Raw genomic sequence first — 18,669 nt, forward strand, 5'->3', positions numbered from 1 at the left:
AGCAGGCTGGTGGGACTAGTTTAGATGGGGCATGTTGGGCGGCGTGGGAAAGCTGGGCTGAAGGGTCTGTTCCCACGCTGTTTGACGCTATCTTTACTTGCGATCTGTTTCATTCTACAGCACAAATGTGTAAGAAGTATTGTGATCTTGTTTACAGGGGGAAATTTGGACAAGTTTTCAAACTTGTTGAGAAGAAAACTAAAAAAGTTTGGGCAGGGAAGTTTTTCAAAGCTTTTTCTGCAAAGGATAAAGAAAACATTAGACAAGAGATCAGTATTATGAATTGCCTACACCATCCAAAGCTTGTTCAATGCGTTGATGCATTTGAATTAAGGAAAGACATCGTGATGGTTCTGGAAATGTGAGTAATTATTATTTTCTTTGGTTAATTGATATTTCAGAACATGATTATAGACATCATCAATAAAGTGTCTAATCAGGTTTAGGTTTATTATTGTCACGTGTACCGATGTATGGTGAAAAGCTTTGTTTTGCACGCTATCCAATCAAATCAGATAATACTGTGCATAAATAGAATCAAGCCAAACTCTCATACAATAGGTAGAGCAAAGGGAAAGATACAGAATGCTGAATATAGTTCTCAGCATTATAGCGCAACAGTTCCAGAGAAAAAGTCCAGGGTAGAGGTGAATCGGACACTATCCTAGCTTATGAAAGGACCGTTCAGAAGCCTGATACCAGAGGGGAGTAAGCTGTTCCTTAGTCTGGTGGTGCGTGCTATCAAGCTTCAGTACCATCTGTCTGACGGGAGCAAGGATGAGAAGGAATGACTGTGGTGATTATAGAACATAGAATGTTGAACAGTACAGCACAAGAACAGGCCCTTCGGCCCACAATGTCTGTGTAAAACCTAATGTCCTTCATGTGTCCATTTATACAACATTCATTGCCATTCCCTCATCTTTGTCACCTCCTCAAAAAAGCTCAACACAACTATCCTAACATAGGTCCTATCCTGAAGAATTTTCTCCAGTACTTTCCCTATTGGCCTATAATTTCCTTCCTTGTCCCTATAGCCCTTCTTTAACATTAGCTATTCTCCAGTCCTCTGGGACCTCAACTGTGGCTAAAGAGGATACAAAGATCTCTGTCAAGGCTCCAGCAATCTTGTCTCTTGACTGGATAGATCCCATCAGGCCTTGGAGACTTATCCATCTAATGTTTATATGACAATAAAACTTGTTTGACTCTTGACCCTTAGACCCTAACACTTCCTCCATCTTGAACAAGACGGAGAGGGTGTTGGGGTTCATGAAGAACAATAGGGTGGATACTGTTCATGGTGAACTGTAAGCATTGGATTGGAACAATAAATGTCTGTTGTAATGCAACAAAGCTGCGCTCTAAACATAACTTGTGCTCGAGAATCTTTGGGCGCAAGAATTGCAGAGGATTGCTGACGCAGCTCAGACCATCACACAAACCAACCCCTATTCCATTGACACCATTTAAACTTCACGCTGCCTCAGCAAGGCCACACACAAAATCAAGGACGAGTCTCACCCCGGACACTCCCTCTTCTCCCCATTCCAATCAGGCAAGAGGTACAGACGTGTGAAAACGCACACCTCCAGATTTAGGGTTAGTTTCTTCCCAACTGTTATCAGGTAACTGAACCATCCTGTCACCAACTAGAGATCAGTCCTGAGCTACATTCTACCTCATTGGAGACCCTTGAAATATCTTTAATCGGACTTTACTGGAATTTATCTTGTTATTCCCTTTGTCGTGTATCTGTACACTGTGCATGACTCGATTGTAACCATGTGCAGAGTTTCCGCTGGCTAGTTGGCACACAACAAAAGCTTTTCACTGTACCTTGGTACACATGACAATATAATAATGTATGCGTCAAAGACTATATGCAGTTGCCAATTGTCTTGTTAAAATTGTGGTTGACAAGAATGCATTGAAAACTATGGCATTGTTTTTAATGATCTGACATTCCCAACTTTCCCTATTGGCCTATTCCCAACACCCTTGTGTGTAGATCACTTTTAAATCCTGGATCCTGAATCCAAACTATGGAAAACAATACTCTGTAACCCATTTGCCATGTCAGAACTGAAACGCAATGTGAGTGAGGTGGGGGAAACGTTATTGCAATAATAAATCCAAGGCAAGCAGCAAAATGTACAACATCTAAATGGATGGTTTAAAATAAATGGATGGTTTTTAGAAGATTGAGGGGGGGATCTTATAGAAACTTACAAAATTCTTAAGGGGTTGGACAGGCTAGATGCAGGAAGATTATTCCTGATGTTGGGGAAGTCCAGAACTAGGGGTCACAGTTTAAGGATAAGAGGGAAGTCTTTTAGGACCAAGATGAGAAAATCGTTTTTTACACAGAGAGTGGTGAATCTGTGGAATTCTCTGCCACAGAAGGTAGTTGAGGCCAGTTCATTGGCTATATTTAAGAGGGAGTTAGATGTGGCCCTTTTGGCTAAAGGGATCAGGGGGTATGCAGAGAAGGCAGGTACAGGATACTGAGTTGGATGATCAGCCATGATCATATTGAGTGGCGGTGCAGGCTCGAAGGGCCGAATGGCCTACTCCTGCACCTATTTTCTATGCTTCTAAACATCTTTTATTTAATTGTGATTTTCAGGACAGCTGGGAAATAATTAAGAAACAGCGCCTTCAATCTTTGGCGGTTACATTTAAGAAGATAGATGTTTAGTTTCAGAAACATAGTTTGTTTGCCTCGTGTAGAGTGATGAGGAATGTGATAAGAAGACTGAAGAAGGGTCCCAAACCGAAATGTTGCCCATCCACGTTCTCCTGGGATGCTACCTGACACATTGAGCTAGTCCAGCATTTTGTGCCTTCTTTTGCAAACCAGCATCTGCAGTTCCTTGCTTCTACGTATAAGAAGTCATCTCAAGTTTGCTACTTGAGGTACAAGAAGGGTGTAGAAAATATGTATGAGAATGTTACCAGGACTCAAGGGCCTGAGCCACAGGGTGAAGTTGCAAGGACTTTACTCCTTGGAGCACAGGAGGATGAGGGGTGATCTTGTTAAGATGTATAGGATCATGACAGGAATAGATAGGGCAATTGCAGTGTGTTTTGCCCAGAGAAGAGGAATCGAGAACCAGAGGACATGGGTATAAGGTGCGGGCGGGGAAACATTTAATAGGAACCTGAAGGATAACTTTTTTTAAACAAAGGGTAGTATGTATATGGGATGAGTTGCCAGAGGAGGTAGTTGAGGCAGGTACTATCACAACATCTAAGAAACATTTGGATAGGTATGGGGATAAGATAGGTTTAGATGGATATGGGCCAAAAGCAGGAAGGTTGGACCAGTGTAGATGGGGCATGTTGGTCGGCGTGGGCAAGTTGGACCAAAGGACCTGTTTTCATGCTGTATGACTATGACATGTTTGGATGCCATGTTCTGTGGTTGTGAAATCGCAGTTCCATAATGAAATGATTCTGGTATGTAAATACTGTACCGTATAGTTGAAAGTCAGCCTTGCATTGTATCTCAGCTATGCCATCTCTATCATCGGAATGCTTGATGTAACACTAGTTGCTCATAAGTAAAATATGTTCCATTACCCAATGTTAGATCTATCATCTACACTTAGAAACGTGGATGCTCTCCAAAATTGTTGCCCAGCATGGAAGAAAAATCGGTTATAATTGTGATCTTCGCTGTGACCTTGATTTGCCTTGGCCATTTTGGCATCTTCTCCTCTGACCTGTAGCCGTCTTCACTATTTTGTTTATTAAGGGTATTTTTTTGTTTATTTTGCATATATATTTTGTTTCGTGAGAGCATTGGAGGCAGAGGGGCAGACCTGAAAGCAGTATATAAAAATCATAAGAGGCAGAGACAGTCAGAACATTTCTCTCAGGGTGGAAATGTCAAAGATCAAGAGGTCAGAGCTTTAAAGTGAGAAGACCAAAGTTTAAAGGAGATAGGTGGGGTAAGTTTTTTTGCAGAGAGGTGGTGGGTGCCTGAACTGTGTTGTCAGAAGCGGTGGTGGAAGCAGATTCAGAATCAGATTCAGATTCAAACTTTATTGTCATTGTGCAGTGTACAAGTACAGAGACAACGAAATGCAGTTAGCATCTCACCCAGAAGAGCAGTAAAATATATATATGTACAACAGTAGTAGTAGTGCAATGTTTCTGGGGGAAGGAGTGTCCGGGGGTGGGGGGTGACTGGCAATCACCAAGGTGAAGAGTTAACTTGTGTAACAGCCACAGGGAAGCAGCTGTTCCTGAACCTGCTGATCTGGCAACGGAGAGGCCTGTAGCGCCTCCCGGATGGGAGGAGGATAAACAGTCTGTGGCTGGGGTGAGAGCAGTCCTTGACGAGGCTGCGCGCCCTTCGCAGACATCGCTTGCTTTGGACAGACTCAATGGAGGGGAGCGAGGAACCGATGATGCGTTGGGCAGTTTTCACCACCCTCTGCAGTGCTTTCCGGTCGACGACAGAGCAGTTGCCATACCATACTGTGATGGTGCAGCGGTAGAAGTTCACCAGAATCTGAGGACACAGATGGACCTTCTTTAGTCTCCACAATAGTGATGTTTAAGAGACGTTTATATCAGCACATGGATGTTGAGGGATTTGTGTCATGTGCAGGCAGAGGAGATTAGTTTAACCTGGCATCATGTTCGACACAGACATTGTGGGCCAAAAACCCTGTCTGTGCCTGTGCTGTATGAGGCGGATCCATATCAAACACTTTCAATCCCACTTGACTGTTTACTTCATGAAGTCAATGGAACCAAATCTCCACCAAATTAATTGAGAATTCCTAGCAATATAAATCTGCCAAGGAATAGGTACTTAATGTGCTAAACATTGTGCTTCTTCCCAATGCATTTTACATTATTCGCTTATTTCTTGTCTCACAGAGTTTCAGGAGGGGAGCTTTTTGAGAGAATAATTGATGAGGATTTCGAGTTGACCGAGATAGAATGCATCAAGTACATGCTGCAAATTAATGAAGGGGTGCAGTTTATCCACAAGCAGGAAATTGTACATCTGGACTTGAAGCCAGAAAACATCATGTGTGTCAACAAAACAGGAGCCAGGATTAAGCTCATTGATTTCGGACTGGCTCGAAGATTAGGTAACAGCACCACTCAAATGCCATCATTAAATCTCAGTGTGTGTGGTTGTTTGATGTGAATCTGTGCATGAGTGATTTTTCTGAATGTTGACAGATCTCAGCCTGACCTGCTGAGTTACCCCAGCACTTTGTGGGGTTTTTTCTCAGAAGGAACTTATCTGTTGTAAGTCATAGAGTCATACAATGTAGAAGCAGGCCCTTCGGCCCAACTTGCTCACACCGACCAACATATCCCACCTAGTCCCACCTGCCTGCATTTGGCCGTATCCCTCTAAACTTGTTCCATCCATGCCCCTGTCTAAATGTTTCTTAAACGTTGCGATAGTACCTGCCTCAACTGCCTCCTCTGGTAGTTCATTCCATTCACCCACCACCCTTTGTGTGAAAACACATCTGTTGTTTTAAATCCATGATGATCCACCATCCCAATAATATTATTAACACTGTTAATGTTATCATGATTTCACTGTAATCAACTGTGAATGCAAGGGTTTCCTACAGGTGCTCTGGTTTCCTCCCACATCCCAAAGATGTGCGTATTTGTAAGTTAATTGATCTCTGCAAATTGCCCCTTGTGTGTAGGGAGTGGATGAGAAAGTGGGATGTCTTTGAACTAGTGTGATCTATGGTCGGTGTTGAATCGGTGGGCCGAAGGGCCTGTTTCCATGCTGTATCTTTCAATCAAATATTCAATCAAATGTAGGTTTACTTATCCTTGGTTCATCCATCTTTCTCTGCATATCCTCTTTCTAACTGTTCGTATATCTCACCTTAAATGTACTCTGTTCCCTCTTTACCATTTCCATTCAAATTCAATCACTCGTCTTTTCCTTTAGACTTTATAAATACAGCATGGAAACAGGCCCTTCAGCCCACTGAGTCCATGCCGACCAGCAATCACCCCGTACACTTGCACTATCCTGCACACTTGGGACAATTTATAAATTTACCAAAGCCAATTAACCTACACGTCTTTGGAGTGTGGGAGTGTGGGAGGTAACTGGAGCACCCAGAGAAAACCCATGCAGTCACAACAAGAGCATTCAAACTCTGTACAGACAACACTGAAGTCAGGATTGAACCCAGGCCTCTGGCGCTGTAAGGCAGCAACCCTTCCGCTACGCCATTGTGCTGCCTCATGCTTTGAGTGGCATAGTGGTGCAGCTGGTAGAATTAATGCCTCACAGCTCCAGATACCTGGGCTCAATCATGACCTCAGGTGCTGTCTGTGTGGAGTTTACACGTTCTCCTTATGGCAGCGTGGGTTTCCTCCGGATGCTTCAGTTTCATAAGGTCATAAGTGACAGGAGTAGAATTAGGCCATTCGGCCCATCAAATCTACTCCACCATTCAATCATGGCTGATCTATCTCTCCCTCCTAACCCCATTCTAGTATTCTTGAGATGTAGTTTCCAAAGATGTGCGGGTTTGTAAGTTAATTGGCCCTCTGTAAATTGTCCCTAGTATGTACGGAGTGGATGAGTAAGTGGAATAACATAGAACTAGTGTGAACGGGTGATTGATGGTCAGTGTGGATTCAATGGGCCGAAGGGCCTGATTCCATGCTGTATCTTGATACTATACTTGTTTTGTAAGTTCCAGTGATGTATTCATCCTAATGAGAGTGTGTTATTCGAGCACAGTTTTTGTGTGATCAGCCATTTGCTCAGCAACAAGTTTAGTTTAGTTTAGAGATACAGCGTGGAAACCGGCCCTTTGGTCCACTGAGTCCACGCCGACCAGGCATCACCCCCTTGAGGCCGGTTCTGTCACAAAAAAAGGGCAACAGAAGCTGCAGTAAAAAAAGTTTTTTATTGGCAAGTTATCTTTAAAGTGAGGGAAGAATGATTTAATAGGAACCTGAGGGGCAACGTTTTCACATTCAGGTTGGTGGGTGTATAGAATGAGCTGTCAGAAGAGGTATTAAAGAAAGAAATGCAGATGCTGGAAAATTCGAAGGTAGACAAAAATGCTGGAGAAACTCAACGGGTGAGGCAGCATCTATGGAGCAAAGGAATAGATGACGTTTCGGGTCGAGACCCCTCTTCAGACCCTTCTTCACTCTGAAGAAGGGTCTCGACCCGAAACGTCACCTATTCCTTCGCTCCATAGATGCTGCCTCACCCGCTGAGTTTCTCCAGCATTTTGTGTGCCAGAGGAGGTAGATAAGGCAGGTACAATCACAAAGTTTAAGAAACATTTAGACACGTACATGGAAGGATAGGTTTAGAGGGATATGAGCCGAACACAGGCAGGTGGGACAAGTGTAGATGGGACATGTTGGTCAGTGTGGGCAAGTTGGGGCGAAGGGCCTGTTTCCACGCTGTATGAATCTATAACTATCAGGATCTAGTCACCCAGTTCCCATAGAACTTTGCAGGATTAGTAAATGAACATAGATCCATGTTTCACAAGCTATGGAGAAACTACTTATTTCCACCCTTTCCCTGAAGCTTGGAAAAGTTTACAGTTGACAGTATGTTAAAAATTATTTATATGATTAAGAGAGCGTGGGTAAGAGTCATATCTCTCTCTCTCTCTCTCTACCCCCTCCCCCTCCCTCTTTCCTCTCTCTCTCCTCCCTCTTCCCCTCTCTCACTCTCTCTCTCCCTTCCCATTCTCGCCTCTCTCCCCTCTCTCCTTCCCTTGCCCCTCTCTCTCTATCCCTCCCCTCTCTCTCTTTCCTTCTCTTCTCTCTCTCTTCCCTCCCTCTTCCCCTCTCTCTCTCTCCCCTCTCCCCTCTCGCTCCCCCCTCTCTCTCTCCCCTCTCCCCTCTCCCCTCTCCCCTCTCTCCTCTCTCTCTTCTCTCTCTTTCTCTCTTTCTTTCTACTCTCTCTTTCTATCCTCTTTCTTTTCTCTCTCTTTCTTTCTCTTCTCTCACTCTCTCTCTCTATCTTTCTTTCTGCTCTCTTTCTTTTTGTTTTTCTGCAATAGATGAGAGATGTTTTCTATCTAATCACCACTGGCAGTGATGGGGAGAATCTTCTGTTCGCCAGTATCTGCAGGTTTTGGCTTTTTCAGATGATAGTTCAAAATGATTTGATTTGGGCTTCAATAAATCTTTGCTGCGTACTTCCCTAATCCCCTGTGAATCAGCTGTTTCCAAAGAGCTTCATCTGTTTTTCAGAACGATGCGTGCTTTCTGTCAAGATTTTACTCTCACTCCTCCTTCAAGAAATGGAACAAAATGTGTACAATTCTCATCCAATATAGACTGCTGTCTGCACCCGCTGGCACTACATTGACAGAATCTTAGCAATGATGCATAACTTGATTTCTTTGCTGTTTCTTCCAGAAAGTACATCCTCTCTAAAGGTTCTATTTGGAACTCCTGAATTTGTTGCTCCAGAAGTTATCAACTATGAACCAATTGGGTATGCAACAGACATGTGGAGCATCGGAGTTATCTGCTATATCTTGTAAGTTAAATTGACTATAATCATATGAACCTCCGTGTATCACCGATATATCTAAATTAGATACATAGAATACTTTTTATTATGGTCAATGTAACTTTTTCTCAAGTTTATGTTAAATTATCTCTCTCTCCCCTTCTCTACCATTCTCTCTCTGTCTCCCTATCCTCTCCCTCTCCTCTCTCTCTCTCTCTCTCCTCTCTCCCACTCTCTCCCTCTTTCTCCCACTCAGAATGGCTAGGAGGCCTTTCGGATCGGGACACCTCCAGACTCCCTGAGGAAAGATCCCAACATTAAAAATCACCTGTAAACTTCCTCCACAGATGCTGCCTGATCGCTGAGTTCCTCCAGCTTTTGCTCAGGATTCCAGCATCTGCAGTTTCTTGTGTCTGTCTTAAATTATCACCTGGTTCTTTAAAGATAATTATTTGTAATGGATTTAATTCTCCCCGTCACTGCCTGTGTGGTGAGTTGCGAGGAAAAATCTCTCATCTATTGCAAAAAAATACTTTGGCCAAATTAAAATCCATAGACTGGATTGGCAGGATGGCAGAAGGCAAAGAGTTGCAATAAAATACACTTTTTCAGGTTTCAGTGACAAGTGGAGTTCCGCATCAGTCGGTGCTGAGGCCGCTTCTCTACACATATACTACTGATTTGGATAAGAGGATTGTTATGGCCAGATAGCATCCCTGGAGGACATAGAAAGGTGATGCTTTGGGTCAGGACTCTTCTTCAGACACAGCAAATTAGCCCCGGCATTTTTCATTTTAGATTAGATCACTAGATTAGATCACTAGAGAGGTTGGTTGATTTGCACTTCTCCACCCTTGGTCTTGCAGTGATAGCAACTCACAATTCACTTCCAAGAAATAGCTGCATTTATGGTGTTAACAATTTAAACATGCCTTCATGCCTAATGTTTGCACAGGGACTTTCTAATGACAGTCTATTCTGGGGGGAAAAACAGCGCTGCTGTTGTTGTTAGCGATTCCAGTCGTAAGTTCCACAAGAATTATCAAATAATTCACATATGAATCACAAGGTAAAGCAATATTTTTTGCAAGTAGCAGAACTGGGAAGTTTGGGTGATCTAGGCAACACTGTATGTATGCCCCAAAGTTATGTGGAATTCAGTCCACATTTAAAACAGAGAAGCATTTGTGTTCTTTGGCTTGATCAGAGGAGTTTTTAAAATATCTTGGCAAGCGTTAAGCAAAAGGAAATGATGTTTATATGTCCACTGGGTATATTTTTAATCCCTCAAAAAAGCAAAGTGTTTATGATCTTCAGTTTGACCAAGTGCCAATGTTAATTAAAAGGGCGTAAGAGCTAAGATAAAGGTAAATCATGTAAATAGAATTGAAGTTGATAATAAACTTGAGATGCACGAAAACCAACCAGAACTGTGAAGAATACAGAGTATAAGGAATTGATGGCTGGGAACCAGTGCCAGCTGCTCCTTTGTCAGTCTGAAGATAAATCAATTTATTTTTGCATTCTGGATGGAAAATTGTTTCCATAGTAAGTAGATCTACTCCTCCAGTTATTCACTTTAAAAGGATATAAAAGGAGCACAGTCCTCATTCCAAATGTATCTGCCCTGTGCCAAAGCAGATTCAATGGAGCTGATAAAACAAAGTCAGGTTAACTGTGTAGGAAGGAACTGCAGATGCTGCCTCATACCGAAGATAGACGCAAAATGCTGCAGTAACTTAGCGAGTCAGGCAGCATCTCTGGTGAAAAATAATTGATGACGTTTCGGGTCTGAACCCTTCTTCAGACTGCTTTTCCCCAGGGATGCTGCCTGACCCGCTGAGTTACTCCAGCATGTTGTGCCTATCTCAGGTTATATGGAAAAACAATCGTTCATCCCATTAGATTTTGCAATTAATTTAACATTATTGGGATAATTTACATTGCTCAGCATAAAACTATCAAACGTTAACTTCACTCCAGTATCAACTCAGCTACCGAATTGTACAGAATTGCTGCAGGATTGGTCCTTTTATCTAGAGATTGTACATTTGTCTTTCTACAGAAGAAATTAATGATTTTTGTTGATTCTAAATTTAAATCCACTTGTGGTTTTGAGGATGCATTTTCTTTCATTCTTTCTATTTTATTCGAGGGTATTAGCTATAAGGAGAGGTTGGACACGGATTGTTTTCTCTAGAATGTCAGAGATTATGGGGAGACCTGTTAGAAGTAGATAAAATGATGAGATAGTTTGGGTAGACAGTCAGAACCTATAGGAAAAAATAAATACTGGAGGGCATAGCTATAAGGTGAGAGGAGCAAAGTTTAAAGGAGATGTGTATTTTTACATCGAGGGCACAAAGTGCCTGAAAATCGTTGCCAGTGGTAGTTGTTGAGGAAGATACGATAGTGGGATTTAGGTGCAGTGAAAGTCACTTTTGTATACAGTTCAGTACAAGTATCACAAGCTCTTCGATATATCTTAGATAAGCATTTCAGATACAGTACGAGTGTATAGCAGTAGCACACTGAGACTGTACACAGAGTCGCCAGTTTTGGTACCTTTTTAAAGTCCTAGTTGTTGTAAGTGTAGGGTTCTTGACCTGACCATGCAAGGAATGGAGGGGTGTGGATTATGTGCAGGCATTTAAGAGTTGGTCTTGGGATCATGTTCAGCACAGACATTGTGGGCCGAAGGGCCTGTTATTGTGCTGTACTTTTCTGTGTTTATGTTCATCTTCAGATTCATTGGATAAGGAATTTGAAACAAACTCTGAGAGTTGTGTTTGAGCTGAGTCAAATAAATGAATGCTATGAAGTAAAAGTAGAAGCAATCTACTGAGTGACAATATGCTTTAAACTAAACAATTATTTTGTCAGGTTGTTAAAGCAATAAACAGATTGATGTTATTATATACAACGTATTCCTCTCAGTCCTCTGTAAAGCAACTAATGCTGTCTTCAGCAGTGCTCCTGATTTCCTTATCTTTTTCAAAGGCTGAGTCCTAAAATAAAATAGATTTCAAAATTACATCCAAAATCAGGCAGCAGTTTGGAACTGTTTATACAAGGCAAACCGCAACACATTATTGATTTTTGGTAGTTATTGCCAGCAGCGTAACCTCAAAAGACCAAAATCGTTGATTAAGTGAAGAAATAATTCTGAGATAAGGTATTCAGAAGAGACTGAAGAATCAAATACTTTCCCGAACACATCTCTGATTTACTGGTGTCTCAAAGATGTTCAGTTGGCCTGCTGGTAATCGTGCTTTCAGCTGCCCAGAAATATAAAATCAGAATCAATTCCAACACAAACTCCAAATTAAAAATCAGAAACATATGCCCTCTATTTGCCCCTTCAAATGTTCCTTAAAATCATGCTATTGGTCATTTTCCATAATAAGTCCTTATATGGCTTGTTCTGATAGGACATCTAACTTCTCTAACAGAGAACATGGAACATTAGAAAAATACAGCGCAGGAAGAGTCCTTTCAGCCCACAATGTTTGTGCCGAACACGAACCCCCCAAGTTATTATAGAGTCACAGAGTCATACCGCATGGAGACATGCCCATCGGCCCAACCTGCCCACAAGACCTATCTACACTAGTCCCATCTGCCCGCACTTGGTCCATATCCCTCTAAACCTATCCTATCCATGTTCCTGTCCAAATTACTCAAAAATGTTATGATAGTACCTGCCTCAACTACCTCCGCTGGCAGCTTGTTCCACATATCCACCACTCTTTGTGTAAAAAAAGTTACGCCTCACTTTAAACCCATGTCCTCTGGTTTTCAATTCCCCAACTCTGGGCAAGAGACTCTGTGCATCTACCCAATCTATTCCTCACATGACACCTCTGTAAGATCAGCCCTCATCCTCCTGCACTGCAAGGAATAGAGTCCAAGCCTCAACCCAATCGCTCAGGCCCTTCTTTTTCTTGCGTATGGCGTGCACAGCCTAAAGTTGTTGGACAACTTGTTCTATTTGATCTTACTTGATTGTGCATTAGGTTGATTGCATTCGCCGAAACAGGGCGGACCACGTGAAGGTTGCAATCTCTCACCCCGCTCAGGCCCTTGAGACCTGGCAACATCCTCGTATGTCTTCTCTGCACCTATTCCAGCTTGACAACATCTTCCCGACAGCATGGTGACCAAAGCTGAACACAATACTCGAATGTGGCCTCACCAATCTCTTATACAACTGGCACATGACCTCCCAACTTCTATACAGCACTCTGACTGATGAGGGTTGAAAGCCTTCTTGATCACCCTATCTACCTGTGATGCCACTTTCAAGGAACACATCCATGTGCCCATCTAAAAGCTTCTGTATCACCACTACTGTATCTGTCCCCACCACCACGCATGGCGGTGCATTCCACGCACCCACCATTCTTTGTGTAAACTAAACTTGCTCTGTTCATCTACTTTAAACTTGGTGCCCTTCTCACCTTAAAGCTGCGTCCTCTAGTCTTTAATATTTTCACCCTGGGAGGCTGTCTACTCTATCTATGCCTCTCATCATTTTAAATGCTTATTATATCGTGTCTCCTCTCAGCCTCCAACATTCCAGAGAAAACACTCCAGATTTGTTCAACTTCTGCTTATAGCTAAGATCCTCTACCAGATAAGATGTATGCAGATTGCCATGGATTTATCAATTTATCTATTAAAAGTATTCATGATATATTTATCCAGCCTGGATATATACATTTTATTTAACCAACTCTCTTCCTCTGGCAGTAATAAGGTTCCTGATTAGCAAGGGTGTCAAAGGTTATGGGGAGAAGGCAGAAGAATAGGGTTGTGAGTTTAGTTCAGTTTAGGGTTGTGAGTTTAGTTCAGTTTAGTCAAGTTCAGTTTAGTTTTGTTTATTATCATGTGTACCGAGGTACAGTGAAAAGCTTTTGTTGCGTGCCAACCAGTCAGCGGAACGACAATACATGATTACTATCAAGCCATCCACAGTGTACAGATACATGATAAGGGAAAAACGTTTAGTGCAAGATAAAACTGGTAAAGTCCGATCCAAGGGTCACCAATGGGGTAGATAGTAGTTCAGGACTGCTCTCCAGTTCAAGTAAGATGGTTCAGGAGAAGGTCTCGACCTGAAACGTCACCACATCCTTTTCTCCAGAGATGCTATCTGATCGCTGAGTTACTCCAGCTTTTTGTGTCTATCTTTGCTATGAATCTATTCAGTTTCCTTCAGTTTTAGCACGTATCGGAGAATACTTTTATTTATATGTAAATCTTCTGAACCAATTTGTTCAAAGGGATATAAATGCTCGATAATCATTTATACTCTATTAATGCTTGTAATTTTCTGATCCAAAATATTCCAAAGATGTATGGCTTTGTACGGCCTGTTTAAAAAAATGCACCTGATGTGTCGAGAGTGATTCAGAAAGTGGGAAAACTTGGAACTAAGTGGGAACAGTTGATTGATGGTTGGCATGGACTCAGTGGGCCTGTTTCTATGCTGTACCTCTAAATAAAACTATATATCTTAATAACCCTGTAGAATTTAAAATGGTCGTGCAAACTTGAAATGAAGCATGAAATTAGTCACCACGAGATTAGAAAAAAAACATCTTAAGAGACAGCAAAAAGTCCCCCTCACCCTTATAACCATATCAGAAATAATAATCCTATCCATGCAATGACTTAAAATGCCTAAACCAATTCAGCTGCAAACTGTGAAATCCAATAACCTATTGTGACTAGGTGAATAAAAATATAATTATTGATTATTTTAAGACATATCTTACAAGAACATGATAGTTGTTTTTCCACCTTTATTTGTTTTTAGGTTGGATTAAAAATAAATAGGACTGTGACCAGAGTTTATGAATTCTATTTCTATTCGTATATACCACATATACATTACCATTTACATTTGCAACTAGCTTCTAATTAATATTAGCAACCTATTATTGTTGTAGTAGTTGTTGTAGACTGCACATGTTTCTTCCTGAATCATAAGGAGAAATTAGCCTCATATTTTCCCATAAAACTAAGAGATATTGTACCCGTGTAGCCTTCTCTGGATGAGTATGTACATAAATTGATGTCAAACGGCAACATTTGAACAAAATTATTTTGTTCTCCTTCGGTGTGGCGCTGTGCTCTGAGAACTACGCTCGCTCTATGATCTTTGCTGAGAACAAAGCTGGCAAAGCATTGTTTCTCTTTTACAATATGTATGATGCACATATTCAAGTCCTGGTTTTCAATCACTGATGTGACATCTGGTCGGAGTTGGAAACAGTAGCTATTAAAAACTCACACCCATAAACACTGGATAATTGTAAACGACATCTGCGCCGCTGCTTTTATGAACGTTTCATACAATAAAGCTGATATAAGGTACATAGGGTGGGTGTTGATTCATTCTAGACAACAGATTTAAAAAATAATCTAACCTCATTAATTCACTCAGGGTGTATTGTGATGTGCTCTACTGTATGAAGTGTACAGCAAAACTTGCACTTCCAGTGTGGTCTATCGTATAGTTTTTTCAGCGGACCACAAATTTACTTTAAAAGCAAAACATCAAGTGATGGAGAACTCAGCAGGTCAGGCTGGATCTATGGAGGGTCCGAAGAAGGGTCTCGGCCCAAAACGTCACCTATTCCTTCTCTCCAGAGATGCTGCCTGACCCGCTGAGTTACTCCAGCATTTGTATCTGTCTATGGAGGGAATGGCAAGGCGACGTTTAGGGTTGGGCCCCTTCTTCACTCATTTTTTAAGGGGTTGGGAAAGATTGAAAATGTCACTTGTATTTAAATATGCTGTTACGAATATAACTAGTAGTGTGGGAGAAAATTCCATGAGCCTCAATTGCCACACACATACCCAAAAGTAGAAATGTAGTTACAGTGTGTAAAAAAAATAGATATTACGAGCTTTGTAGTCTCCTTGTACCAATCAAACGGCAAATTCAAAATTCTATATTTTGAAAATGGGCAAAGCAAAAAGTAGCATGTTCTCTAGAAAGGCTTATCCTAAAATAATTGATTGAAAGGTGTGATTTTTAGTCAGGACGTCTGTATCATTCATTCTGTGAGCTGTAGGTGTAGATGTGGACGCCATGACGGTAATCGCGGGCACATCAAGATGGCGCGAAAAATTACCCATGACGTACTACGGCTTTTTTGCCGAGTGGATTATCTGCTCCGCTCTATGATCTTTGGTGGCGACTGCATAGTCTCCTGCAGTCGCCTGAGTGGGACAGGCCCATAATTCTCCTCCTATGTCTTACGGTTTTATGGTTAGGCAACTTGGTTGGCATGGAAATCTTTGGCCAAAGAGCATGTTTCCGGGCTGCAGTGCTCCATGGCTCCAGAAATGATTCACTTCACCCGTAATCTCATGGATTGAGATTTTGGAATCAATTCCTTAATCTCAGAAGAAGAGATTGCCCAAAACAATGAAGAGAACGAAGGGCAGCACAATGGCGCAACATGGAATTGCTGCCTTACAGTGCAAGAGTCCCGGGTTAAATCCTGACCTCGGATGCTGTCTGTACGGAGTTTGTCTGTTCTCCCTGTGACCCCATGAGTTTTCTCTGGGTGCTCTGGTTTCCTCCCACACTCCAAAGACATGCAGGTTTGTAGGTTAATTGTAGGAAAATTGTAAATTGTTCCTAGTGTTTAGGATAGTGCTAATGTACGGGGCGATCACTGTCAGTGTGTACTCGGTGGGCCAAAGGGCCGGTTTCCGCACTGTATCTTTAAAGTCTAAGGTCTAAAAATGGTTTATGAGAAGGACTCAGGTTTGGAGAGCACTCCCATATGAAAAGGACTCCCTGGACACTGAGGAACAACTGAAGAGTTTAGAAGAATGTGGGGGGACCTGATTGAAACAGAGAATTTTGAAAGGCTTGGATAGAGTGGATGTGGAGAGGATGTTTCCACTAGTGGGAGAGGCTAGGACTAGAGATCATAGCCTCTTAATTAAAGGACATTCTTTTCGGAAGATGAGGAGAAATTTCTTTAGTCAGAGGGTGGTGAATCTGTGGAATTCTTTGCCACAGAAGGCTGTGGAGGCCTAGTCAGTGGGTATTTTAATAGCAGAGATAGATAGATACATACTTGAGAATGGGGTTAGGAAGGAGAGATAGAATGGTGGAGTAGACTTGATGGGCCAAATGGCTTAATTCTATTCCTATCACTTATGACCTTAAGAGAGAGTCACGGGACTGATTCCTGGAAATGGAGGGTATAGGAATGATAAACGACTGGAGAAATTTGGCCTTAGCACCTTTGAATTAAAGTATCTGATAGATGACAAACAAGTTTGCAAACTGCAGTAGGGAAATAAATCTGAGACACTACTTCAAACTGAAGCATGACAGTTGGACAAGGGATCAAAAGTTCAAAACCATTAGCAGTAAATACTATTACTTTTAGGATGTTCTTCACATAACAGCATGAAATGTCCTTCCGGATTCAATTCTGCGACCTCTTCCTCCTCAATAATCAGCTGAGTTGCCAAATATTGAGGATTGTGCATGAAACAGTTGCAGACAATGCATACAGTCTAGGTGAGAGAGACTGACAAAAACGTGAAGGCTGAGATTCTGTCTGAGTTAAGCTGGAAAGAGTGTAGAGAAGATTTACGAGGATATTGCCAGGACTTGAGGGCCTGAGCTATCGGGAGAGGTTGGGCAGGCTAGGACTTTATTCCTTGGAGCGCAGGGAGGGTGAAGGGTGATCTTATAGAGGTAAAAAAGACCCAGCCTATCCAGCCTCTCATAACTAAAACCCTCCAAATCTGGTAATATCCTTGTAAATCTTTTTTACCCTTTCTAGTTTAATGAAATCCTTCTTATGGCAGGGTGTACTGAGTACTCTACACGTGGCCTTACCAATGTCTTGTATAGATGTACCGTGATGCCCCAACTCCTGTTCTCAATATAGTGACAAATGGAGGCAAGCATGCCGAATGCCTTCTCCTCCACCCATCTACCATGGAACCATGTATTTTCACTCCTAGGTGTCTATGTTCTGCATCACTCTCCAGGGACCTACCATTTATTGTGTAAGTCCTGCCCTCGTTTATCTTGCCAAAATGGAACACCTCACATATATCTGAATTAAACTCCATCTGCCATTCCTCATCCCTTTCATCTGGTTGACCAAGGTCCCATTGTACTCTTAGATGGTTCAATGGTACAGCTGCTCCTCGACCTACGATGGGGTTACATTCCAATAAACCCATCGTAAATCGAAAATATCGGAAGTCAAATGCATTTAATACAATTTGATCACGTGACCGGAAGTGAGCTGCGGCTCGCTGACATTGCCCAACGTTTGCACCATCGTAAAGTCAAAATATCGTAAGTCGAAGCATCGTGAATCGGGGATCATCTGTACATTATTGTCACATGAGGTACAGTGAATTTCATTTTGTATACATTTCAGTAGAAGTGTGACTCTACATAAGTGTGTGGTAGTAGTACACTGAGTCAGTGTACACGGTCACCAGATTTGGCACCATTTTCATGTCCCAGTTGTTATAAGTGTTGAGTTCTTAAACTGACAATGAAGGTCCATTGTCCTGGGTGTCCCCCACTGCGCTGTGCCGCTGCAGGCCGGCAAGGCCTCTTGGAGCAGCGCCAGGTCCAGCCGAGCCCCAGGCTGTGCAGATCCTCCCGCGGCCCACTCCACCGTCGAGATGCACTGCACTCCCTCCTGCAGCCGGTCTCCTTACTATGACCCAGTCCGAGTCTGACTCTCCTGAAACTGAAAAATGTTACCACAATCAGCCTCAAGAAATGTCACCTGTCCATGTTATCCAGAGATGCTGCCTGACCCACTGAATTACTCCAGCACTTTGCATCTTTTTAAGTTAACAGGTAAATACAATTGAAAATGGATTATTATAAGATTGTGAAAGCTTGATGGATGTGAGTAGAGATACTTGAATACATTTTCAGCCTGCGTCAACTGGGTCCTCCTGGGGCGGCACTGTATTGTTGCCTCAGCGCCTGAGACCCGGGATCGATCCTGACTACGGAGTTTGTAAGTTCTCCCCATGACAGTGTGGATCTTCTCTGATTGCTCGTGTTTCCTTCCACACTCCAAAGATGTAGCTTAATTGGCATCAGAAAAATTTGTCAATTGGCCTTAGTGTGTAGGATAGCGTTA

The 18,669-nt window shown here is 42.2% G+C and overlaps 1 protein-coding gene across 8 annotated transcripts in view; it reads left to right on the forward strand.

Annotated features, from left to right (window-relative positions):
- mylk (myosin light chain kinase) overlaps nucleotides 1–18,669 on the forward strand; it is a 246,343-nt gene that overhangs the window by 210,501 nt on the left and 17,173 nt on the right. For all 8 annotated transcript variants that reach the window (XM_033024039.1, XM_033024038.1, XM_033024037.1 and 5 more), the window contains 3 exons: nucleotides 158–361; nucleotides 4,897–5,114; nucleotides 8,410–8,533. In XM_033024039.1, the coding sequence (XP_032879930.1) occupies nucleotides 158–361; nucleotides 4,897–5,114; nucleotides 8,410–8,533 (546 nt within the window). The remainder of the gene's footprint in view (nucleotides 1–157; nucleotides 362–4,896; nucleotides 5,115–8,409; nucleotides 8,534–18,669) is intronic.

The sequence above is a fragment of the Amblyraja radiata genome, chromosome 7 (genome assembly GCF_010909765.2).
Source record: "Amblyraja radiata isolate CabotCenter1 chromosome 7, sAmbRad1.1.pri, whole genome shotgun sequence".
NCBI lineage: Eukaryota > Metazoa > Chordata > Chondrichthyes > Rajiformes > Rajidae > Amblyraja > Amblyraja radiata.